Consider the following 26519-nt stretch of genomic DNA (forward strand, 5'->3'; position numbering starts at 1 on the left):
CCCCCTCACTCAAATTTGGGCTTAAGTGTTGCAGTGGCGCCATCTGGTGGCACATCTCTTTTGTAGCAGGCAATTTTAAAAAATCCTCATTAGGGACCTTTCTCCTGAAGCCGTCAAATCTAGGCGATGCCACTGCTTCATGAGGTTGCTCTTTAAAATTCCATCAGACATTTAGGGAGCCCCCACCACACGCTTATGCTTTAAAGCTGCCTTAAACCCATTATCTTCATGTTGGCAATTGTCATAGATATATTAAGAGTCTCATGCTCTACCAAATGAGCTAAGGGTTGTGGGTTTCAGCTACACATTGGGAAAAAGATCCCTGCATTGCAGGGAGTTGGACTAGGTGACCCTTGCAATCCCTTCCAATTCTACAACTCTATGAGGGACGCGGGTGGCGCTGTGGTCTAAACCACTGAGCTTCTTGGGCCTACCAATCAGAACGTTGACGGTTCGAATCCCCGTGACATGATAAGCTCCCGTTGCTCTGTCCCAGCTTCTGCCAACCTAGCAGTTCGAAAGCACACCAGTGCAAGTAGATAAATAGGTACCGCTGTGGCGGGAAGGTAAACAGGGTTTCCGTGTGCTCTGGCTTCCGTCACAGTGTTCCGTTGCACCACATGACCCGGAAAGCTGACTGTGGACAATGTCGGCTCCCTCGGCCTGAAAGCAAGATGAGCGCTGCAACCCCATAGCTGCCTTTGACTGGACTAGGTGTCCTTTACCTTTATTTATCTTATCTTCTTCCCTTAATGTCAGTAAATAAATAATATTCTAAGCAAACATGCCTATACAGTATATTAAAATACAGGGTTATAGCCAAGTACTCAGATTAGACCCACTGAAATTAATAGACCTAGCTTAGTCATGTCCGCCAATTTCAATGGACTTTCTTTGAGAAGGACTAACACTGGAGACAACCCACATGCTTCATCTCCCAGGTTTGTGTGGATCAGTTGCAACAGAGATGTGGTTCAAACTTAAAAGTTACAAGAAACCCACCCACTCTTTGCATCCCTCTCAAACAACTTGTGTGCCTCTTATGTTTATATGCTATCCAGAGCAACATCAACACTGTTATGTAGTGAAGTTTCACCCTGGGCCAGCAGGGGGATACTGTATATAGTTTTCACTCAGGTCTGTAGATAGTTTTCACTCAGGTCCACGTCAGTTATTTTAGGCGGGAAACTCTGGGTTGTTGTTGCTACAATGTTGACAGCCGGCTGCCTATAAAAGCAGGCCGGCTGAGCTGTTTGCTGTTCAGTTCTGTCCAGCTTGCAAGTAAAGAGCTACTCTGGAGAAATCGCTGTGTCGTCTGCTATGTTCGCCCACAACTTAACAGACACCTTCACACGTTATGTATCCATACCCTTTCAAAATGTGGCTCTTTCGGGAGGTGGGTATTATTGGGTTACTGCTTTTATTTTTATTTTATATACTGTGATCTTTTAATGTAAACTGCCCTGAGACCTCCCGGTATAGGGTGGTATATAAATTTAATAAATAAATAATAAATAAATCTAGGAGACATTAGTTATATTTCCCCAAAATTGTAATATATTGGCCACTACACTGCACAGGAAGAAATGCATATGCAAAGGAGTAACAGGTATTATGTTCCAGTACAGTTTATTCTTCCATTAAAACCAGACGCTTAAGTGCCAGTTCACACTGAGCTCCTACCCAAATGAAAACTTGTGGAAACACAAATGACGCTTCCCTAACATTTCTGAGCTCTCCTTATTGCAGCAATTGACATGCACTCCTAAGTGCTGGCTTCCTCACTTTCTGAGCCTCCATGTGGCACAGTCAATTACAGAGACCTCAGGTTATCCCTTTGTCAGGGAAGAAGCCTCTTAGAGCAGAATCCCTTCTCCAAGCCTGCCTTTGTCCTCACGGCTTCATGAGACGCGCAACTTGACCCCTCCACCTCCGCTCTCCTGCCCATGTCTTGCTTCTGGTGCGGAACTTGAGCATCTCTGCCTTGAAGTCCTGGTGGCGCATGGGGCAGTAGCTCTGGGGCTCACACAGCTCCTAAGGGGAAGGGAGATGCAGCAGAATGCAAGGTCTGGAGCTTTTCTTTTAAAGCCAAAGACCCAGTGAATTCATCACAAGCATATCAAGCTACAACTTAAGAAACCCCAAACAGCGCATTTCCAGCTCTTTGGCACATAGGAGGAGGAAGTCTTATGGACTTTTTCAGTTAAACGATGAGAAACCAAGAAAGGGTCTGAATGGGACTCAAGCAGATTCTTATATGGTTACCTTTCCCTTCCATATTCTCCTGCTTCTATGTACAATTAGCTGCTCAACATTGTTCCCTAGAGGAAACGCATCCTTTCCCCATCTAATTTCTTATGTCACATCAAAGGATTTCAAGTTCTACACAAGAAACATATTACATCTATGTCCCAGGCCTCCTCCAAGGAGCTTAGGTTGAGTTGACCAGGTTCTAGTTTAACATTCCTTCAGATTTGGTGCATTCCTGCCCCATGATTTAAATGTGTGCAATATAGATTTCCCTAAGCTGCTTTAAGCACAGAATTCCAGGATTCCTGCACATCACTCAACAACAACAGCTTACCCACCTACATCCTCAGTGATGAGGCCTGGCATAATCATATTAGGGAGATAATTTTTTTTACCAACCTGCTGACCAGCATCTAGTAAGAGAAAGCCCTGACAGTCTGCCCACAACACAAACCTGGTAACTATAATTTTTGAGTTCCAAACAAGGCTACGACAAATGCATTGAAGACTACTTTGTATTCTCATTTTGTATTTTCCTGTTGTGAACCGCCCTGGGATCTTCAGATGAAGAGCAGTATACATATTGAACAAACAAACAATGAACTTCAACTGGTCCAAAATACTGCAGCTACATGTGCTTTCAGTTGTAATTCAAAGTGCTGGTTTATACCTATAGAGATCTATGTTTGGATCAAGGAGTCCAAAGGACTGACTGTGCCCATATTTGTTAAGCTTATTAAGGTGATCTTCCACTGGTGGTCCTCTTTCAGAGGTAGAAGAGTGGAGATAGGACCTTCACTGAGGTGGCACCACAACTGTGCAACACCCTTGGCCCGGGTTGTTAGTATGGTGCATATGTTACCTAACTTTAGATGCCTGATTACAAGTATTTCATTCGCCGTGAGCTTGTTAAATGAACAGTAATTGATTCTTGATTACTTCTTTCTATCTCAGCTGTTGGAATTCAATTGCTGCATTATAGAGACATTTTACAGTGGTGCCCCGCAAGACGAATGCCTCGCAAGAGGGAAAACCCACTAGACGAAAGGGTTTTCCGTTTAGGAGGCGCTTCGCAAAACGAATTTCCTATGGGCTTGCTTCGCAAGACGAAAATGTCTTGTGAGTTCCTGTGGGGTTTTTTTCCTCCCCCCCTCCTTTTTCTAAGCCGCTAAGCCGCTTATCTGCTTATCCACTAAGCCAATAAGCCGCTAAAAGCCGCTAAAAGCCGCTAATAGCGCTAATCCGCTAAGATGTCAATGGGCTTGCTTCGCAAGACGAAAAAACCGCTAGACGAAGAGACTCGCGGAACGGATTCTTTTCGTCTTGCGAGGCACTGTTTTTTTTAGGATTTGTTTTTAGTTATTGTTTTCTTGTCCCTCAAAACATGCACAAGAGGGTTGACAAGACATCATTTTTTCCGTTTACTAGGCGAACCCAAATCTTGGAATGAGATGTTCCTGCATGGTAGGATTATGAAGTCAAAGTCTTGGCTGTTACCTTGTATTCTACGAAGAAGTCCTTATAGCCACCCTGAAGGACATACAGTTCAGGATAGTGCAGCGCAGGATACTCATTCATGGCTCTGTCTTCTTCCCTCAGATAGCGACACCTTCCAGTAACAGCAAGGCAGGAAGAGTAAGCAGAAAAGCAAGACAAAAGCCACCCTATCAAGCAAAGGACCTCCAAAACCCCACCTGTTTATCCTGCTCCCAAGAGTTGCCTCACTGAGACCCACACTCACATCTTTGGGCCCCTCTCTGAGGAATATTCACAGTGGAAAACAAGGATGAGGCGCTTCTGAGACGGTGATGAGAGAAGAGGCTTCCTCAGGAAGGATTCAAATAGATCATCTTCCCTGGGGATATTCAGAGCCCCCTATAGTTAGAAATAGAAAACAAATTCTCAGAATGCGGTATAAGGCATCAACATCAGCTGGTCGTGGTTGTCTAGCATTGATATGCAGAAGCCCCACCTGGAGGTGTGGGGGATTCAACCGTGACGTTTTGCATATGCCTTGCCACTGAGGTAAGGCCATCCCATCATGCAGCCCACGAAAACCAATCACCACCCTTAATTAAGCACATGATTCTCTCACCTTGATATGTCCCCCATCATATTCATAGGGGTAGCGACAGTCAATAATGCAGAACTTCTCTATAAGGCTTTGGAACTGGCCTTGGAGCAGAGCAGCCATCTAAAAGAATAGCAGAACAAGACCCAAGATACAACTCGTCGCTGTCCCTCAAGCCTTACCTACATCACAGGGCAGTTGTCAGGATAAAATGGAGCTAGAAATGGGGGAAGAATCATCTCTACCACCACCTTGAGCTCCTGGGAGGGAAGGTGGGCTAAAAATGAAGTAAACAAAACCGCAAGCTCTACTATTTCTTCCCTGTCGTTACATGGTTACCTATTATATCCTAAGGTGGAGGATAGCTCTGGCAGGTGGCACTAAAGGTAGACTGAGGTATAGCTGGGGTCCTTCAGTTAGTGCACAAAACACAAATCTGTTTTGGGGTGGGAAGGACAGCTATATCCCCACCCCCCAAGTACCTTCTGGGATTTTTATAGAACCAAGTGTGGGTCAAGGAGCCAAAATTCAGCTGATGTGGAGGAAACCAAAGGGCCAAAGACACAGACGCACACAGATAACAGAAGAGGTGATTGCTCACGGTCTCTGAAGTGATGTATTTCAGGTCCTGATGCCTTCCTGCTACTGTTGGCAGTGAATACACCTAGAGACAATGCAGCCACATTCCACTTCAGGCTTTGCAATAGCTCCCAACCCCCAACCCCCCCCAGATTTCCTAAGCCTCAGCAAGATAAATTCTAAAACCAAAGCTGTGATCCTAAGTGCACTTAATTGGAACCAAGCCCCAGTGAACTCCATAATCAGACCTACTTCTTAGAAAACATGCAGACATTTGGGCTGCAAGCACTGAATGTATCATCTGATTCCTGGTTCAAAAGCACTCCTTATGCTCTGAAAAGCAACGTAACCACCTGATTGATCTTTATTTGCTTGGCTGCATTTTCCGCAAGATTACAAGGCAGTGTTGAGAGCTCTACAAGAAAAATCCTTTATAGTCTGAAAACTCATACCCTGTTGGCAGAATTACACAAATTGGGAGGAAGTATACATTTTATTGGAATTATCAGGGGCAGATTAACATGGGTGATGCCACAAAGGGATAACAACATAGGGAAGATGCCTGGAGTGTAGCCCTATACAACCTTGTAAAGAGCAAAACACAGCAGATTGTGTGCCCCACAAGCGTGTGCCCCACATTGGGAACCACATCCTTAGAGCATGGGTAGGCAAACTAAGGCCCGAGGGCTGAATCCGGCCCAATCGCCTTCTAAATCCGGCCCGAGGGTGGTCGGAGAATCAGCATGCTTTTACATTAGTAGAATGTGTCCTTTTATTTAAAATGCATCTCTGGGTTATTTGTGGGCCATAGGAATTCATTCATTATTATTTTTCAAAATATAGTCCGGCCCCCCACAAGGTCTGAGGGACAGTGGACTGGCCCCCTGCTGAAAAAGTTTGCTGATCCCTGCCTTAGTCTCTGGATTGTGAAAAAAATCTTATCTGATTCTGTGCTACAACAATTGGTAAAACAAGACTTGAGGGAATGAACAGCACAGTGGCATCTAGGCCATATAGTACTATAACATTCAATTCTCATTAATTAGTACAGAACAGTTTAACATGAAGAACTGTTTCTCCCACCCTTTTAAAGATAGCTGCTGAAGTTTTGATGGGATTGTAGGAACTGAAAGGCATTTTGACACATGGGCAGGGCAACCCATATGTCAGTCATGTGGCATCAGTTATGCCATGTGACTTACAGGTAGAATCGCCTACCCCATCTATCAAAGTTGGTGCACAGGGTGGGGCCACTAGGGCAGCAAAAGTTCTCCACCCTTGAACTACCCCAATACAATTCTCACGCATATATGTACCAATCTGGTTAAGATCTTCTTGACTCATTCAGGGAGCTGCTTATAGAAATGCATTATTAGTTGGAACCCCACCCAAAACATGCAAGTGGTCTTACAGCTAGGTCACAAAATCAGGTGTGTGTGTGTGTGTGGTATATCAATATACACCCCAAGTCCACTTGTAACTCTGTGCCTGCCCTGCTTTGCCCCCAAAAGAGGATAGACTATCAACAGGCAGTTTAAATATGTAGAAAGCTTGCATCTCCCAGCATTGGCCAACAATCAAGGTAAGAAATTCAGCATCATTGGAGAGTGAAAGACAAAAGCCAGCCTCCCTGCCCCACAAAGGTTGAAGAAACCTACACAGGAGAAATCTCCAATCAGCTGCCTGAAGCTGTGGTCTTGATCCAGTGCTCTGACAATTTCCATGTCAGAAAGGGAGGCTGCCTTCTTCAAATGCATTACCTATATAAACAAAGCAGGCAGTCATCAGCAACATGTAAGCAAATGAATCCAGCTACCTACTTGCTAGTTTCTCTCTGTTCACACAAGTGTGACAGTAGAAATCACATGTTACCACAAGATAGAGTGATGGCCTCCAATTTGGATGACTTTAAAAGGGCTTTGGAGAAATTCATGGCTATCAGTGGCTTCTAGGGCCCCCTCTAGGCATCCTTTCTACTGTGCATGCATCATGGTTTGTGCTCATGATGCTATCAGGACAACTGTATGCAATCAAACTTTCAATACCAAACTTTCAATACCTCGCAAAAGTTCTGCTGATACTGCCTTGGCTGCAATCAGTGCACATCCTCAAGTTTCCAGCTAAAGCGCCATAACTTTTTACACTACAAATGTTACGGTTCATCTTTTCACTCTTGCTGTTAATGTACTATCACACAAAAGTGCCCTGGCAATGTGCCAAAATGCATCTGCTCCTTTCTGACGTAGCCACTCTCCTATCCCTCCTGTTAACGCCCAAAATTGGCATTCCTGTGGGTGTTTTCTTTTTAATGGAAATGAGCCAACATTTAGCACAGCAATCACAGCCCGAATATAAAAACTGAAAAGGTGTTGAAATGAAAGTGTAGTGGCATGGCGTCATGGCATGACTAATTTGCACAGCTGGGAATTACGGGTAGCCGGAACACGAACAATGGAACGGGCAGAGTGGAAGCGTGATGCAATGACGCAGGTATGTTGGGGAAGCATCGCAAAACAACTGAGAAAACGGGATGTTTGGATAGCTCAGTACAAATCCATTTCAAATGCACTATGAATCAGAAACACTTTGCTGCATTCATCCGCAACTAAACAGCAGTCTGATGGGCCCCTAAGTTATGATGGCTGTATCCTGCCTCAATGAACAAAGGCATTATGGGCTAAGAAATAACTGGTTGCTGGGGAAAGCAAGTGGGGAAAGTGTTGCAACACTCAGGTCCTGCATGTGACACCCCGCCTCTCTGGCATCTGGTAGACCACTGCAAGAGGAGAATGCTGGTCTAGATGGGTTTATTATCTGCATCATCAGGTACGCTCTCATGACAGCAGCTATGCCCCGATAGCTACCTGTTGATACAGCACATGGGACTGCCATTCTGCTGTCACCACTTAGACCCAGAACTCATACTTGAACCAAGCAGGATCTTACCCCATCTGGCTCCTCTTGGGTTGGGCTGTGCTTCTGTTTCACCTTGATGGGTGCTTCGTCTTCATCTTGGCTCTTTGCTGCCTTCTTCAGTGCGGGCCTGTTCAGTTTCTCTGGCAGTGATGGGGATCGGAAGAGTCGAGTCTTGTTCATAGAGACCTGCTCAGAGTGCCACATAGACAGTGATGGAAGTTGGGGAGCAGTGGGGAACTCCCTTGCTTCATTGACAATGTTTCAGGGCTCCTACAAAAACGGCTGGTGGTGAGCAACACCAGCCTCATCATCATGATTTTAGTTTTTGGTAATTACTAGAGAGATCAGGGATGGGGAGCTGAAAGCGCAGATTCTTATAACACGCCCCTGTGTATAAGACAAATTAGCCAAGTCACACCTATTTTGGGGGACTCAAAATTAAGAAAATGGGGAAGATTGCCCCTGTGTATAAGACTACCCCCCTTTTAACATTTTTTAGTAAAAAAACCTAATCTTGTACATGGAAAAGTACAGTATAAGTTATTATTAAGTTTAAGTTAAGTCTGCTGCAACTGGATTTCTGACAAACTGTGCCATTCCTGAATGTATTGGATTTGTGACCATTACACTCATTTTCCTTCAGTAGCAGTAAAGCTCTGCTGGATGAAGTACAATTGCCTCTGGCCTATTTTGGGGGACTCTGCAACGTGTTTAAGTCTTTCCTTCATACGCGTGACAATTATGACATCAGGTGGTTGGCAGGTAGGTGTGACTTGGCTAATTTGGCCTGGCAGGCCTGATTCAGCATGCAAGCTATAGGTTCCCCATCTCTAACTTCATCTGAAGGAACATCACAGCTTGGAGAGGAGGGGTAAACCTCTGCTCCCTATGTGCTGCATCCTGAATTACCTATTCAGCCTAAGATAAAACGTTAATAAATTGTTTAATAAACCCTGATGCAGTTTCTAATTACATTTTCAGGGTTCCCTCTAGTCTGAATCTTACTTGCCATAGGCAACCAAGGAAGGCTAGGTTTGCTATATACTACTTGCCTCACTGACATTGATGTCCTGAGTAAGAAGTGGTCCCGAGAGCAAAATAGCCATGCTGGAGAGATGCCCAGAAAGTGGATTCTAAGAGAAACAAAAAAGAAGAATGCAGAACCCAAGCAGTATTTCACAGTATGAAGACAGGAGAACTTAAAACTGTTTCCTCCGCCCATAGGAAGAAACAACATGACCCTCCCCTTAATTCAACTGACATAGTGTTTTCATACAGAAAAAAAGAGGCTTATTAGTACTACAGATGCTCAAAAGCTTTACACACAAGCTTGCCACAGGGAGGAATAAATGCTTTGGGGACAGATGACCAATAATAGTAGATGGAATAAGGGAACCTTGAGTTTTAGGGGTGGACAAGGAGTGTAATTTTGGTATGATAAAACAAAAATGGGACAAATAATCAGAACCTATTTTTGACAACCTTGCCTATAACTCCCATTAAGCATAATGTATGAAACCACTGTGTGATGTTTTGAGCCTTCCTCCATATGAAAACTACTGCACTTGGATCAAATATCCCTGTTGAGATCTCACAAGGAACTTTCGCATTTCATCATTTTCCTACTCGTAACCATTTACTGCAGATGGTTGGATGACTCTTGCGGAAATGACAATGGATGGAAAATAAACTGAATTGCATCTAGGTTTTCAGAAGTCACGATGCTGAAATCAAGACTAGATCATCTTTAGGGTAGCGGGTGAAATACAGAAGCTGCTCAGCACAGCTATGGCAACAAGTGTGAAAAAATTCAGTGGCCCATTGTGAACGCTTTACTATTACATGTGTTGGGACACTTAACCATATACTTTTGAGCAAGATACCTATAAGTCTTCTACTGCTTCATGATGTTTCAGTGCAATTGTACACAAGTCCATGATTTAGCCATTACCAAACCACACTTCTCAAAAGGCTCTATCTAAGCTCTCTCTCCAACCACATTGGCAGCTTTGTAGTAGGAACAGATCCAAGACCACTGTGTTCTGGCAGCCCTGAGAATCATAACTGGCAAGATCTACTTTTCCATTTTCTAAGATTTCTTGCTTTTCATAAATGCCAGTAATGGAGTGAACATATCATTTGTCTCACCTCAGTCTCTTCCTGTTCAGGGGAGAGTTCTGGAAAGCCACCCAAGGACTCTGGCATTCCTGGTGGTGTCACTGCAGAAATTGGGCTACCAAGATCTTTCATCTCATACTCCTCTAGATCACCTGCTTCCTGTCAAGAGAAGAAGCTCACAGGTGGCACCTATTGCTTCTCTAGCATGATATATGTGTGTGTATCTATATATCTTTCCCCTAGAACTTTTATATATCTGTGGTTGGGTAATTTGGCTTTTATATTAGTTTTCTGTACTAGGAAATATTTGATTGTCCTTAACTGTTGAGATGAAAGCACCTGTTCTGTTGGTATGCCTTTTTGTCTCGATACTTGAATATTCCTGTAAGTGCATGTGCTATTTGTTAGTTTTGGCAATTCAAAATGTAACCATATATATAATTGCACATAAACTGATTCCCTTGGTGAGCCACACCTCCCTTGTAAGAAGGGACACACGATGCACCCCACAATGATAGCTGGCACCTAAAAATGACCAGCATATGGAGGCCAGCATCTATCACCATTACATGCCTTGGTGCTGGGAGATTAATTTTGAGCTCCCTAACCAAATGCTTCACCCCCATTCATGTCCAATGGAGAAGTTCCCTGCATCGTGAAGCTTGAAAGACTGGCCTGAACTGGACATTTAAGTGGAGTACTCTGGTAGACTAATGCTCCCAAGGAACAATGATTTTTGTAGAGGAGAAAAAATATGTAGACCTGCAATGCATGGATTCCCATGTATCAGTGTAGATGAAACTGAAAACAAATCAAATTATGGTGTTGGCCATACTGATAAGGGGTAGGTCTGACTACTACTCAATATCTATACCCACACATAGCTGAAAAGGTCCAAACCTAGTTCTATTTGAACAGCAAGTAAGCAGTATTAACTTACCAGCATAGTAGCATAGGTCTGCTGTGCATCTCGTGGTTTTTTCCAAAACAGCAGGGATTTGGGCATGCTCCACCTTGGGTGCTTAAAAGGGCTACCCTCCTGGAAGGAGATAAGGAAAGGAGGTGGCTTTTAGAGTTGAGAACTACCTCTGGAATCAAGAACCTAGGGAAGTTTCAGGGAAGTTAAGCTAAGTATTATCACCATGAAGTGAAAAGAAGGGCCTAGCTTCTGTACCCTTCTGGTAAGCAAAGACTTCTGCCTGCCTGATATCCCGGCCTGCAGCTTACTAATATGGCTGGAAACCCCAGCTTGCTGCAAAAATAAATAAATACTCACATTCTCTTTGTTCATGGAAGGACTGCTGATCACCCTGCTAATGTGTCGGAAGCAGCTTGGAGTGTCTGGTGTGCTACACAGTACCCGGGACTGGAAGACCAAGCAGAGAAACACATTTCCAGTAAATTAATATTGGTTGTGAATCTTAGAACGGGGGCTCCAAGTCCTCTGACTCATTATCTCACAGTTCTCCGGCAGCAGAACATTACAAAGAGGTGAATGAATTCCACCTCACCAGACAGGAAATACTCACCTGGAGCAATTGTGAACACTGCCTCCCTGAAAGTCTGCTGGGAGAAAGAGACAACTAGTCAGAAAGCCTTCTCATTGAAAAAGAGTGATCAATCTGTCAATCCCAATCTGCCTTGCATACACTTGCTAGAAATCCACTAGGATGGTAACACTTGTCCAGCAGGAGGAGATTTCAGCCAAATTTTCAGTCTGAAGAACTGAGGCAAGGTCTCCTGGCCTTCCTGGAAATCACTTTAGAGTTCACCTCCTGGTTTATTCACAGGACAGTTCCTTATTTTATAAACTTGGTGTTAAGTTCATGCTACCCACTCACTTTTCATATTTCCAACATCTGGGGTCAACTTCCAGATGACACACAAAACTAAACCCCAACGTTCTCTTTATTCTCACAATAAACTAACCTAAAAAGGTAAATGTACCCCTGACCATTAGGTCCAGTCGTGACCGACTCCGGGGTTGTGGCGCTCATCTCGCTTTACTGGCCGAGGGAGCCGGCGTACAGCTTCCAGGTCATGTGGCCAGCATGATTAAGCCGCTTCTGGCGAACCAGAGCAGCACACGGAAACACCGTTTACCTTCCCGCCAGAGCAGTACCTATTTATCTACTTGCACTTTGACGTGCTTTCGAACTGCTAGGTTGGCAGGAGCAGGGACCGAGCAACGGGAGCTCACCCCGTCGCGGGGATTCGAACCGCTGACCTTCTGATCGGCAGGTCCTAGGCTCTGTGGTTTAACCCACAGCGCCACCCGCGTCCCTATAAACTAACCTAGCAAAGACCAAATCTTTAGAATGCTGATGTACAAAGAAAAAACAGTGCAAGTCCTTTGTACAGCCATTTTGCTTGTGAATCCTGATGAGCAAAATATCATCAATTGGACCAGCATCTTATAGATTCAGCACCCTCAGCTCATGGACAGGGACTTACTGATGTGGGTGCATGAAAATTAAGCAATGGACCAACCACTCTCCACCTGCACTTGGGTTGGAATTTTCCAACAGACAGACATTCAGAGGGTAAGGCACCCTTTCCCTCTACTGATAAAAACCCACATTTTAATCATGTAAATGAATCCGGCTACAGTAGTTCATCTATATTGTGAATAAATCCATCTAAGGCTGAAAAGGTCTGGCTTGTATTTCACTACAGTAACTATTGATATGAATGTTTGGGACTGCAAATATCAAGAGCTTTGGCAACTCAATTTGCCTGGTAGACCCAGATAGTGAAACAGGCACATCTGCTCTACCTGTGTCCACCAGGCATGAAAGTTACGTCGTATGCAACTAAACCATGCAAGCTGTTCCCCGGTTTACAAGGCATTTCCAATGCATCTTCTTTAGCAATGAACAAATAAATTGTCTTAAGGAAAGTGAGAAGAAAAGAATCTAGGGCCTGCCAGACTGTTTGGTAGAAAAGCAAAAAAAAAAAAAAAAAAAAAAAAGCAAAAAAAAGAAAAAAGAAGAAGAAGAAGAAGAAGAAAAGAAAAAAAGCACAAAAGCCTCCACAAGCATCTCTACAGTTTTCTAAATATACTTTGACAAACCCTAGAAAAAGACAAGAGTGGAAAGCTATAAAACATACTAGGGACATGGGTGGCACTGTGGTCTAAACCACTGAGCCTAGGACTTGCCGATCGGAACGTTGGCGGTTTGAATCCCCACGATGGGGTGAGCGCCCATTACCCGGTCCTTGCTCTTGCCAACCTAGCAGTTCAAAAGCACGTCAAAGTGTAAGTAGATACATAGGTACTGCTCCAGCAGGAAGGTAACAGCGTTTCCGTGAGCTGCTCTGCTTTCGCCAGAAGCGGCTTAGTCATGCTGGCCACGTGACCTGGAAAAACTGTCTGCAGACAAACGTTGGCTCCCTCGGTCAGTAAAGCAAGATGAGTGCTGCAACCCCAGAGACGTTCGCACTGGACTTAACTGTCAGGGGTCCTTTACCTTTTTATAAAACATACTTGCTGCCAAAGAACCCAAATATGTCTGTGCTTTGCTCAGGTTCACAGATTTCTAGCTCTCAGGGCTCAAAAAAGGAAACCACCTAATTGGGAAAGAATCGTCGCTCTCTCCTATCATTCTCAGCTTTATCCCCCATTATTTTCAGCTTTGAAAGCAGATCAACATTTTAAACGCAAATGGTGGTGGTGGGGGGGGCTAATACTAATATGCTGTAAGAATGTGATGGCATAACTTACAGCTTATTCTGGAGTCCCATTGAACCCTTCTGACCTGTAAAAGAATAAAGAAATAAATCAGCAAAAGACCAGAAAAGATCCAGGCTTGAAGTGTAAGTGACAAGATAAGAGCCAGAAGATGTTCCTACCTGTAAAAATGGCTTAACAACTGGTTCCCAAACTTTCCCCCCATGGACCACTTGAAATTTGCCAGTGGTCTTGCCAGACCACTTAATTGTTTTTCTTCCTTTTGTAGCAATTGTAACAGCTGTGCAAGATGCTGACTTTTAATTGCTTATTTTATTTAGTGTATTGTATTTTATTGTATTACAATTTGCATTCCATATAATTAAAATTAGAATACAATAAAATACAACATAAGAAATAAAAGAAGCAATGAAAATACAACTAAAAACCAATATTAATATTTATTGCAATCATGCCACAGACCGCCTGAATGAAGCTTGTGAACCACTGGTGGACAACAGGCCAGTTTGGGACCCCTGCCCTAGATTAACCAGAAAACAAATCACAAAAGCCTACTGGAAGCACACAATGAGGGGTGCAGCTTGGGAAGAGAGCTTTCCCAGGGTTCTAATAGAATGGCAGTGGGAGAGTCCAGGGCACTTGTTTCCACAGGTTGCCTGGCATGTTAACATGTAATCAAATTATCTGAGGGGGCTTGATTTACTGACAATTTTATGCTGCATTTCTTATGGTTATTTTATTTTAGTGAGCCATTCAGAGAATGTTGTCATTGGGCAGCCCATATAAATGCCCTAACACATTAGCCATTTGAACAGAGCTACAGGAATAAAGACAAGCAGCAGCATGCAGAGAATTGTGCTGCTGGCAACAACTATCACCAGTTTCCAATGTACCTGGGGACTGGCTGAAGTTGAAGGCAGTTTCCTCTTCCCCATTGCTGAGATTGGACAGATCTAGGCAGCGTCTTGGTGTATCCCTGCATGAACAAAGTAACAGGAATGCTTGGGAGAAACACACACATCTTATACAAATTAATACAGATCATAAAAGACTGAATTTCTGATTGAAATATAAAGTTTGTGAGTGTATTCTGGTCTGTGTGCTTCTCTCCTAAGACAGTAATCACAATTAGTAGACAAATTGCATTTAGCTGCCATTTCATCAGCTTCTACTATACATGATCAGGGGATGACAACCAGTTTAGAATGCTGCACCAGAGAAGTAATTACTAAGGACTGAAGTCAGATTAGGATTTAGATTAAGTGAGATGCATTTAAGACTCACTGACTACCTTAAGCCCCATTTGCCAACTTCCATCAGGACCCTAATTGTGTCTACTCAAAAGTAAGTCCTATTGAACTCATTGAGACTTAATTTCAGGTAACTGGGTTAAGTTTGCAGCTGCAGTCTGGCTCCAGCTCTACATCACTGCCATAGGGACACCATTTAGAGAGCACTTAAGTTGTTTTTACTATGATCTGCTTTAGAATTAGCTGCTGTGTTTTGATTAATTGCAACCGCTATTTTTTTAAAATCACCTGTGATTTTATATACTATTGCTTTGCTTTGAATATTTTGGGTGGTATTCAATGCACTCATTCTGTCAACACAAGGACTCAATGGAACTTCCCCTTTTCCTTTCCTCATATGCCCCCTAAATCTGGTCCAGGACCCCCACCCAAACCTCCAAGGCAAATTTGGGGATGGTGTGGGGCACACACAAATAAGAAGGGTGTGTGTGTGTTCTGTTGCACTAACAGAACAAGTGCATTGTTCTGTTGCATGAATTTTCTCCACATTGCCATTGTGTGTCATTGCCACCATTTGTACTTTTCATGTACAGAGCAAAATAGCATGTTTCAATGCAAATAATTTATAGATAATGAAAGAAAATTTGACTAATTAGCACAAGCCAGATTTAATTATGGAAGGGGAAAAAATCACAATGTATGCTGCTCAGCACTAAATACAAACTAGGTCAAATGCAATATGGTTATGCTGTCAGTTCTCAATAATTATTTTACCAGTATCCATGAAAAAGACAGTCACCCAAAGTACTAGGGATGAAAATTGACATTTGTTTTTATGTTCAAGAGCCTTTACCACAGCTTTCAAATAATCATAGTTGTTTGGGCTGTAGCCTATTTACCTGTTATTTCCCTAACAAATGACATACTTGCCAAGGCCATTAAATTATCAGCAGTTCAACTGATTTAGCCCTCTCCTTTTCAAACCCGTCTTACAATAATAAATGCAGGTCCCGCTATACAAAAATTCATGTTAATACTCAAACCTTACTATACATATTGCAGATTCAGATTTCCAAACAGTCAGACCAGTGTGTAGTACTGTAAACAAATAAAGCCTTAAACAAGCCTTGTGTTTTGCCGGTCCCCACTGGCCATTTTACCAGAGACAATAGTGGGAGAAGAGACTGGACAAACAAAGCATTTTCCTTCCTTGTTTGTCTTTTGCAAGGTTTCAGAGTTTTTTGTCATTTAGGGGTCAAAATTCTGTGGTTGGGAACACATTTTCCCGTAGGAATTAATGGAAATTGTTGACTCATTGTGCACTCACTTAAAGAATGATTTCCTGTGACTGCATTGTGTTTGGATAGTGATAGTGTGTAAGTTATATGTGCATGCATACTTCGCAGAGATAGTCATCTGAAAAATTAATTACACATTTGAAACTACCTAACGTGAACCATATTGTATCCACTCATTATGCTGCTAAATTAAGGAAATTGGGAAAATGCAATGTTTTCTACCTCATTTCACTATTCTGAAAAGAGAAACTTACCCGGTTAATGTGCTAAAGGTCCTGAAACCCTGAGTTAGGTTAGAGATTGGGGTAAGAGGTGCCTCTGGAGTAAAGGGTAGTGAGAACTCAGCATCCTGGAACATAATCATCCTGCATCTGGATCGGAACCCAAGACACAAATGAGAAGCATCAGCCTCTATGGGGGGAAAGTTCTCAGACATGGTTTGACACAGAATCCACTGAGCAGCTGCCTGTGGAGAACAACAATTACTATTTATATCCTGCTTTTTATTATAACCAGACTACCTTACAGCATAAACACAAAAACTGCAATATAAACAGTACAGTTATCACTGAAATTATTAAAACAACATACATAAAACAAACTTGACAGCAGTGAGGTTCAAAAGAACCACTCAAAAGTGGTAGAGATAAGATTAAAATAAAATACATAGTAAGCCTGCAATTTATGCACATTTAACTTGTGTGCATTCAGCTTTATGCATTTGGCAATTTAAAAAATAAAAATAAGGAGGGAGTAGCATGGAGGTGGGCATCCAGGAAAAGCCTTTGGCAATCCCACTTGCCATTGCACTCAATGTGTTTTGACAATACACAATTTTGGCTTTGGGAGCGAACCCTGGAACAGAACCCTCATGCAAATTGAGGGGTTATAAAATTAAAAGATTATAAATCCATCAATATACAGTACTCATCTTCCATTTCCAAAGCTAAGCAAAAGTCAAATTCTGGCAATTTATGATTAAAGCCAATTCTGTCATACATGGCTTGAATCAAGCTTATGGGTTTGTGGAGGAAAGCATCCTGCTGTTGGTAAATTATCACCAACGCAGCTGTGTGTTCCTGTTGCAGTTTGTCACCCAGCAACCTCCCTCTTCCCTGGCCCCACACATGTAGGAATATCTGCTAGTTTCCTGCACCCATCTGTCCATGGAAGTTTAATCCCTCACAAAGCTGCGTTTCTTCAGGTCGTCTGAAGACTCTTTCCTACAGTGCCGGATTTACACATATAATCTAAACAAGCTATAGCTTAGGGCCCCACTCTCTTGGGCGCCCAAAAGATTTAAAGGGGGAAAAACTGGGTGTACATTTCAAAAATATAAGATAAACAAATAAAATAAAACCTACATAGCAACAGTGTTTTGTGTTGTGTAGGCTCCTATGATGTACGTAATGGGCCCCGCCTGCTAGCCTGCTCCCTAAAATATCACTGGTTTGCTATTATTATTTCATGTTATAGCAAGTTTCTAGAGACTAGATTATGAGTCTTTGTAAACTGTGTTTTAAAGGAACTTTTGTTATTGCCAAATGCCAATGTGTTTGCATTATTAAGTTTGTTATGAATAAAAAAATCATTTTAAGTTAGAGCTTAATAATTATGTCACTATTGCTATACTTCTTAATTGTATTTCAGTTCAACAATTACGTTGATAAAATACATATTTTGTCATGTGCAAATGGCTTTAGGTCCATAAATTACCATAGTAGCATATATTCAACACAAAAAACAGCGACAATTTGCTGTTGATAAAGGACAGGTGGACATAAAAAGGGCCCCATTACCTTCAGTAGCTTAGGGCCTCATCAAACCTAAATACGGCTCTGCTCTCCTCCAGACTCCCTTGATCCCATACTGCAAACATACAGTACAAGGGCAGCCAGAACCTGCAGCCCTAGGCAGATAGAGCCTTGACTGCTCCCCACCAAGGGAATCTCTCCGTCCCCTCGAGGACCGCCACTCCGAGCAGAGCTCATCCCACCGCCTCGCTCCCGTTCCCCCAAACCCACCTGCTGCCCATCGACGCAGCTGCGCCGCTCGCCCAGCCCTTCCCGGGACAGGCTCGAAAGCGGACAACAATCTGGGAACTTAAACCTGCCGCCCGAGCAGCCAGCCAATCCCAAACGCCGTCTTCTTCGTCAACCAACCACTGAAGCGTGGAGGAAGAGGAGCCCTAGCTACGGCTTGAACAGCTTTTCAATTGGTCAACGTAGCCACGGGCGTCAAAGAGGCCCCGGAGCACCTATTGGGAGAGCGTAGGGGTGGTAGGCGGGGCTTTGCTTACCACGCTTGTTATTGTTCCGCAGCGGCTTTCCGCCTTCCTTTGTGCTTTTCGTGCAGCCAATCGCTTAAGGAGGGCCCGCCCCCACTACCACGCGATAGGTCAGGACTGTGCTGCAAGCCCCGCCCTTCTGGGCTACTGGAGGGAGATTTAAATCCCGGGAAGATTCTGCTCTGCACCTGACAGACACGCTGCTGTTCCATTTGAGTCATGCACCTTGGGAGTTCTGTGGGTGATGGGTGGGCTCCCGTGAGCGACAGGTGCTTGTTCCTGGATTTCTGGAATGGGTGGAATGTTAAAAAATATTGTTCTAAATTTAGCTGACCAGTCACTTTAAAAAATTAGGCTCAGCACCATGTCAATTTGTCTCCCGCCCCCCATTTCCCGGGCTCAGTTTTATTTTATGTTGGGACTAACTGTAACAGCTCTGATCCTCCTATTTTCTGAACTCGTATGGAAAGGCTAGAAGGGGGTAACACGTTTGCATAAGAGGTTTGTAGTTATGTTTTGCTTTGCTCTGCAAATGTGGTTTCATGCTGCAGGGGTTTTGCTGTTTGCATGTTATGAATGAGATGAGAACTGATAAGAGCCTAAGTGCCTGGAAACAGTTTTCAGTCCACTCTCGTTAGCTAGAATATCCGTATAGGCTAAGATCTGTTGCTCCCCTCTGGGAGGTCTTTGGGATTGGTAATAGTCTCGTCTGTAGAATATTTATAACAAATTACTGTCTTTTAATCTTCCCTCAGTTCTCTGTACTATGGGTCATTGGTTTTCAATCATGGGGCACTTGCTGCTGGGATGTCGCCTGTGTTTCAAAGAAACAGGTAGGTAACAATTCAGTGGGGATGAGATGAAGTAAGATATACCAATGAACCAAGAACTTATTAGCAGCAATGAAGAAACTTTTTTCCAAATAATAAGAGCCAATTCATTAGTTACGTGGATTCACAAAGGAAATCAGGTGGGAATTCTGGTGTAATGAAGGCACCAGTTTGTGATACAGATCACAATGTCTTTGAAGAGGGTTAATTGTTTGATCTCAGCCAACGTCTGATGCTTTAGAATGGAGCTCGAGAGCGGGATGAATGTAATATAGAAAGGAACGAACCAGAAATCTTTTTCAGCCTCTAGTGGTCATATTAAAGCATTTAAATACAAATGAAACAAAGATAAAAGTAGCAGATACTGCATTTGCTTAAGCATTTAAGATTTGTTTAAATTAAATCAGTTAAAATGCCTGGATTTTTTAAATTTTTGCCTGGTGCTCCAAAAGATAAGTGTTGGTCTACTTGAATGAGTATCACTATGAGAAGCATAAGATGCTTAAAGAATAAAATAGTTAATATTTTCCAAGGCACTGAAAACTGTCCAAGACTTTTGTGTTATGCCTTATTATTTTTATTTTCTATTGTCATTCATGGTCATGAGTTTACTCATTACAATAGTGAACAGGTTCCTTCTGAGAGCAATTCATGACTGCTGAGCTGGAAATAAACACAATAAGGAGGCTACCTTGTATATAGTACATGAACTAGGGAATGAAGCTGGCAGCAACTTGTACCTCCTCTAATTATGGACAGCCAATCACTGTCTTTTGGCCTAGTTCATTTTATAGGGTTACTGTTGTGATTTTTAAAAGCGTATGAGTGAAGAAAACTGAGAAATGCACCTTGATTCCCATGAGGAAAGGTGGGATAGCTATGTCATAAAAAAGGTAAAGGGACCCCTGACCATTAGGTCCGGTCGCGGACGACTCTGGGGTTGCGGCACTCATCTCGCTTTATTGGCCGAGGGAGCCAGCGTACAGCTTCCGGGTCATGTGGCCAGCATGACTAAGCTGCTGAAATGTGAGGGAACGTGTGGTATCAAGGTATAAATGAATCCATATTATTAATAAAACATTTCCCTTCTCTCCCCATTCAAGGCCACAATGTTGCATAGAGCAAGCATTCCCAAACTGTGGTCCACAGGTGGACTGTGAGCCTCTTTCAGGTGGTATGTCTGTAAAAATATGATTAAAAGTTACACAGCATCTAGCACAGTGCACTGCAATTCCTACAACAGGCAGAAAAATAATTAAGTGGTCTTCCAAGAAACTCAGCAATTTTCAAGTGGTCTTGGTGGTGAGTTTGGGAACTGCTAGTATAGAAGATGTTGCAATAATATGTAGCACCTGGATTCCTCAGACTGGCAGGCAGTGTTTGGTTTAGGGAATGTATAACGCTAATATTGCATGATTCAGGTAGCTGCACACAAAATCTGAGGTTTAGTTATGCATGCTCTGGGGAGAGTAGCCAAGAGATTGCTCGGACACTTGGAAAATGTTAAAATTAATGGGAAGGTTGGGGAGAAACAAAACGGAGCATATTGAATTGAGCATTGGTTTAGGTATTTTTAGTTTGGCATGAAGAGTGTCAGACATAGCATGGGTGATATCAGGCGATTATTGCAGGCTAGCATATTGTACATGGAATGTGACACAAAATGGAACAATAAAAATGCTAACTTTCCTTCACCTCTAACTTAATGTCCCACATTATGAATTTGCACATTTAAAGCCCATGCTGCCCAGCCTTAAACTGGCACAACATTAAGACTGATTTCAACGTTTATGGGCTTTCTCCATAGTGTGTGGTTCTGATCTTGAAGTGGGTCTGAAAGTTGTATGGTTGCCTTGCTATTGAGTTTCAACCATTACCGGTAGTTCCTGGAGATAGAAACCTTTTGCAGAAACCATTTATTAAAGGGATCCTGATGCATCGGCTCCATTTCCAAGAAATAACTGCTATTTGTACATTGAGACATCCTGTTATGCACCTCTTAGTTGAAATAGTGTACCCTTTAGGCTGCTTCTGTGGCTTCAGATGGCAGCAACTTCTTAAAGGTACACTTTACTTTACTGAATAAAAGATCCTACTGATTTTCAGAGGCATGCTTTAACCTGTGAATACCTTTCAGTAGTGACCATGGTAGATTGGGGGTTGTGGGATCTTGCCATAGCTGGCTCTAGCCTATTTTTCATGCTCTGTAATCAAAACAGATGATAAGCAGTGAAGTCATATTTGAAGGAGACCCACTTAAGTAAATAGATTTAAGTAACTTTCAGTGGGCCTACTCCAAGTATGACTACCATTGGATATTGCCTCTCATTTTCTTGGAACAGGCCTTCATCCCAGGTCTTTCCTGTTGAAATGGTGAGTGTGTGTGTAGGCACCAGCCCAGAAAGGACAACAGAATCCAGACCAGAATCCAGGTAAGTTTTAGTAGGATTGTAGTGCTTTTATTTGGGGGTGCAGGGGCTTATATGTCATAAACACACTTACTACAGACTTATACCTATATGTACATCCATTGATATGGTTTACATGTTGTTCACATTCTGTTTTGTTCACATTTGTATCCTGATTTCTTTGACTTTTAGAAGACATCTGAAAGCAGCCCTGTTTAGGGAAGTTTTTAATGTTTGAACTTTTATTGTGTTTTTAATGTTCTGTTGGGAGCTGCCCAGAGTGACTGGGGAAACCCAGCCAGATGAGCGGGGTATAAATAATAAATTATTATTTTAATTATTTTATTATTATCATTATTATTTTATTTCCTAGTTCATATTGATTTCATATTAACATATATACATCTCTGTTCCCCTAACCATCTAATAATTTCTACCTTATCTCATATTCTTTGTAATAATTCTACTTTATAAAGCTTCCAGTTTCCCTACGATATGCACTCATTTAAAACCAATTTTCCCTATATTGAGCTGCCATTGAGAAACAAAACCCAAGAACCTCTTTTGATAAATAATTTCAAAATGTCATCTGGGACCTCTCTCTGTCAATCTCTGCACCACTTTCTCATAGGCACTTTTCTTTATCTTTTCTTACTAATCAGTAGCATCCCATATAGTTAGCTTTTGCTTATTTGCTGCTGCTAATTTTTCAGTTTAAATAAAAACACAAAATTTGCTTTGATTCCTCAAAAAATGTTTATTTGGATATGCTGAAAATACGGCATTCTTAACTACATCAACTCATTCACCTCATGTCTTCTAATACTGTTTACTACTGATGAAGAATTTGCATTTAGCATTACATCTCTTCTCTCAGCAGGTCTGGCGTGGAGACAGATGTGGCTGTCTTGCAAAGGAGGCAGAAGCAGATAGACTATGGGAAAAACACCATTGGTTACCAGTGCTTTGTCCAGCAGGTGCCGAAGTGAGCAAAGCTAGTTGTTTATCTACCAAGTCTTTATCTTCATGAAGCACGGGCTTGGAGTCCACAGCTTTCCTTTCCAAATGGTGGCTGGCAGCTGTTCTCTAAACCTACTTCAAGGGACTGGCATTTGAGACATTCACTTTGGCATCTGCTCCTGATGAACCATTGGGAAAGGTTACCACTTTTGGGGGGTGGGGGCTTAATGTGGTCTTAAACGGTAGAACCTAACAAGTGTTCATTCTTTGTTCTAGAGCTGCTCGGCAGCCAGGTGTTCACCCAAGAACTCCAAATAAATATAAGAAGTACAGTCGCCGCTCCTGGGACATGCAGATCAAACTGTGGCGACGGGCACTGCATGGCTGGGACCCACCTGGACTTGAGTTCACAGGAACTGGACAGGGAAGTATTTGCTAGTTTCTCTTAGCTATTCCGGGATAATCTGGGGGAAGATGCTTTTGGAGATGAAATATGGACATGTGTGTCCAGTTTTCCCTGCCCAAATCTTTTGCTCTAGAGAACTTGCTAATGGAATTCATTCTTTGACATACTCCTGTTGAACCTTGGTTCCATATTAGAAAGTAACTACCTTTTCATTGTGGAGCATTCACTGCCAGCAGCCCCGTGACCCATTTATAAAGCAATCTTAACACACTCTTCAGGAATTGCGGGCCTAGTCTATGTAGGCGCTCTCCCTGGTATTCCTTATCACCATGGAGACAGGGTTAATTGTCAACACAGCTCTTGTGCTCCTTGCTGAGAGCAAATGGCTCTTGGGCTTATCAAAGTCTGGGAGTATTTTTGTACACTGTTGTGTGAATGCCTATGTGGTGGTGGTCACATGTGCATTGATAAGAGGGAGAAATACTGCTGTGGTATAGAAGTGAGAAAGATGTAGCCAACTTTATAATTTAGTGGATTTCAATCACTGCCTATATTCTGGCAGTTGGTGATCTCCCCAGAGGTGTATGTAGCGAAGAAGAATTTAGTCATTTGAGTTCAGTTACCATCAGTGATGAAGAGAGAAGCCATACACTTCTCTTTCAGTATGGTTATCATAGCGGGGAGATTTCATCCTTGGCGTCCAGGACAACGTGGGACTTCTTGGCCTCTAAATGTTACTTCTTATCAACCATGGTTCGAGAATTGTACACAGGTTCCTTATGCCTGGTCTGGGATCTAAAGACATCTAATGCTATCTGCTGCTTGGTTCAGTGTGAATGAAATTCTGTTTGCTTGCAAGGCAGGAGCTGGTGGGTCCTCTGCCTGCTCTTTCAAATGACTGGCTTGTTGCCCAAGGGACCCTGGAAAAACTTTGTAAAGAAGTCTTGCATGGGCAGGTATTTAACATTACTCAGTTGTGCTCCTTATAGCTTTATTTTGCCATAGTTAAAAACAGTGCTTTTTTTTCCTGGGGGGATACAGGGGTACGCATATCCCTAATTATTTTGTGAATCTAAGTTTGGCCTCACTGAGGGGCAGTATTTCAATATGAGTAGGAAAATGAGAGTACCCCTAAACATTTTTTTTAGAAAAAAAGCACTGGTTAAAAGAACAAAATATTTTGACTTGTATTAAAAAAATAATTCATAGGATTTGGGGAAAAGCATAGTTTCCTTAAACTACAAGTTCTCTATCGCAGTTCTGTACAAAATCTTCACTACCATTGAAAACCCTTTGGGAATGAGATATTATTGGTGACTCTATAGACAAGATCTCTTGGAATAAAATATTGGACATGTTCTCCAATTGCTCCTCCTCCACTAGAGTTCACTAAACTAGGTCCTCAAATTAACTTACTGGTGGTGCATGTATTCTTCACTACTAATAGATGCAACTTGCCCAGCTACCTGTTGCAGCACCTGTGGCCAGCCTCCTTTTTCCACAAATGATAGGCTCCTTAGTGTCCTCCTTTGGGGAACTGGTCTTTCACAACCAAACAACAAATAGCTATAGCACCTGATACCCTTATAACTGATGGCTTACCTTTTAAAGAACTTACTATAAGCTTATGACAGCAGCTAAAAACTGGAGGACATTGAACATGGACGTGTATGAAATGTGACTGGCACAGCTGTGGGAATTAGCCCTAATGGACAAGTTAACTAACAGAATGAGAGAACGCAGGAGTACACTTTTAAGAGAAAATGGTTTGGCTTTATTTCATGCACTCTCAAGGAAGGATGGATTAGACCACATGACCATTTATGGACTGATACACTTATATGAAGTTATAGTTAAGGTGGAATTTACATTTCTTCTTCCTATCCAATAAGTGCAGCTGTTCTGTTTTACCGATAAAATACAAATAAACTTGGTGGGTTGTTTTTTTTAAATAAGCATAAACTGTAGAGTTCTAGATGTTCATGTGCGATTCAATGACAGGTGGGGTGGGGAAAATAACTTTAAATGGGAAAAAAGGTTTGTTAACTACGAAATCTCATTTGATTAGACTACTCATTTAACGCTGTCTCTTCTGGTTTTAGTTTGCTGGTTTGTCATCTTCTGACCACTCTTCTGCTTTGCTGTGTCATGATGATAACTTTATGGAAGATACAGAAGATCATCCATACTGCTTCTGGGTGTGAATAATATCTTCTGGAAACCCAAAGCACCTGATGCCCTAGAAGAGGCAGCATCTTTAAAATGAAATAAGAAGTGGAGAGTGGGAACCTGAGCTATCTTCAAGCTTTTTTCCACTGTGGCCAACTCTTGCTTCCCTAGATTGCTGCAATATTTTGTAATACATTAATCTCTTTCCATTCTTGAGTAATTTGCTCTATGCAGTTTTCACACAGAGAGCACTGCCTCTGCTTCACCCACTTACTTTGAAGAAGCCCTGTTTGTATCATTGACATTTCTATTGTTGAAGCATGGGTGGAGGATGTAAAGTCAGTAAAGTACATTTCAGAAGTGGAATACTTGGTGACAGTACCTTGCATTGGAGGGGGGAAAGGGGGGAGATGATAACCAAAGATGAAAAGTTTGAGCATGAATTACTTTAGAATGTAAGCACCCAGGATCAGCTTATCAATGAGTTCCTCAATGGCCTGGCTTGTTTAGATCTACTTGACACAAGTACAATGGTGTGAGGAAAGCCTCCTTTGTACTTGGTCTCAGTTAAGATCCTTCTGTTGCTTAGGTGAGAACATCATCCCCAAACCTTGAGTGGGAGGTAGAGAATTTATAAGCATGAAGCTTAGTAAGGGACTAAGGGTTGTTTTTTTTGTGTGTTTTTTTGGAGGGGGTCCTATCAAATGCATAAACCTTGGCCTCTTTCTGTTTAAAATGGAAAAAAGTGCACTATGAAGAGCTACCTGCTTCCCCCCTGCCCCACAGCAGGGAAAAGCTGTAGAGTAGGGATGGAAACCTTGTGGCACCTCATATATTGTTGGACTAGAACTGCTTCGTCTCTGACCATTGCCCAAGCTGCTTGGAGCTGGAAGTCCAGCAGCATCTCATGAGCCACAGGTTACACATGCCTGCTTGTGACCTAAGTATATGACTACCCCTATTCATTTATCATTTAGTCATGAGTGTGGCTTGGTTACGAAAACATGACTTTTACTTTTCTGATTATGCACCTCCAGCTGGTCGCTCTCTCAGTATATGCCATTCTCTTCTCTATATGTGTTGCAGCTGGTGAATCAGGGCACAAAACATGTTTCATAGGTTTTATCAGTTGATCTTCTGCAGCTACAACCTGTCAAACTTTGCCAAAAGTTGTTCAGGCATACTTAGGTCTAGGTAGTTCCAGAAATACTGCTTGTGTTATGAGGGGCCAGGGCTCAATGCAAGCAAGTGTTATTGCTCAGTTTCAGGTAGCTGGCCAGGTTGGC

At 42.5% G+C, this 26519-nt stretch overlaps 2 protein-coding genes across 12 annotated transcripts; one reads left to right on the plus strand and one right to left on the minus strand.

Moving 5' to 3' along the window:
* Positions 1-1612: 1612 nt before the first annotated feature.
* Positions 1613-22579, minus strand: CDC25C (cell division cycle 25C). 8 transcript variants are annotated; one of them, XM_081851215.1, is made up of 16 exons: positions 22508-22579; positions 16428-16544; positions 14519-14601; positions 13659-13692; positions 11464-11500; positions 11211-11300; positions 10875-10973; positions 9965-10093; positions 8869-8949; positions 7847-8002; positions 6559-6660; positions 4923-4985; positions 4346-4444; positions 3992-4125; positions 3748-3859; positions 1613-2034 (listed from the first exon to the last, which is right to left on the minus strand). In XM_081851215.1, exons 1-16 carry the CDS (start codon positions 22510-22512, stop codon positions 1894-1896), a joined length of 1482 nt encoding a protein of 493 aa, XP_081707341.1. In that variant the 5' UTR covers positions 22513-22579; the 3' UTR covers positions 1613-1893. The 8 variants fall into 8 exon arrangements, with proteins under 8 accessions (XP_081707341.1, XP_081707344.1, XP_081707342.1 ...); XM_081851218.1 differs by lacking the exon at positions 22508-22579 and adding an exon at positions 18686-18758; XM_081851216.1 differs by lacking the exon at positions 22508-22579 and adding an exon at positions 18649-18736.
* LOC309335934 (oocyte-specific histone RNA stem-loop-binding protein 2-like) lies at positions 18600-25442 on the plus strand. 4 transcript variants are annotated; one of them, XM_081851246.1, is made up of 6 exons: positions 18600-18729; positions 19216-19293; positions 21633-21722; positions 22576-22683; positions 22935-24020; positions 25167-25442. In XM_081851246.1, exons 1-5 carry the CDS (start codon positions 18680-18682, stop codon positions 23095-23097), a joined length of 489 nt encoding a protein of 162 aa, XP_081707372.1. In that variant the 5' UTR covers positions 18600-18679; the 3' UTR covers positions 23098-24020; positions 25167-25442. The 4 variants fall into 4 exon arrangements, with proteins under 4 accessions (XP_081707372.1, XP_081707373.1, XP_081707374.1 ...); XM_081851247.1 differs by having other exon boundaries at positions 22935-24016; XM_081851248.1 differs by having other exon boundaries at positions 21633-21707; positions 22573-22683.
* The last annotated feature ends 1077 nt before the right edge of the window (positions 25443-26519 follow it).

The sequence above is a fragment of the Podarcis erhardii genome (assembly GCF_964252035.2).
Source record: "Podarcis erhardii genome assembly, chromosome: 2".
NCBI lineage: Eukaryota > Metazoa > Chordata > Lepidosauria > Squamata > Lacertidae > Podarcis > Podarcis erhardii.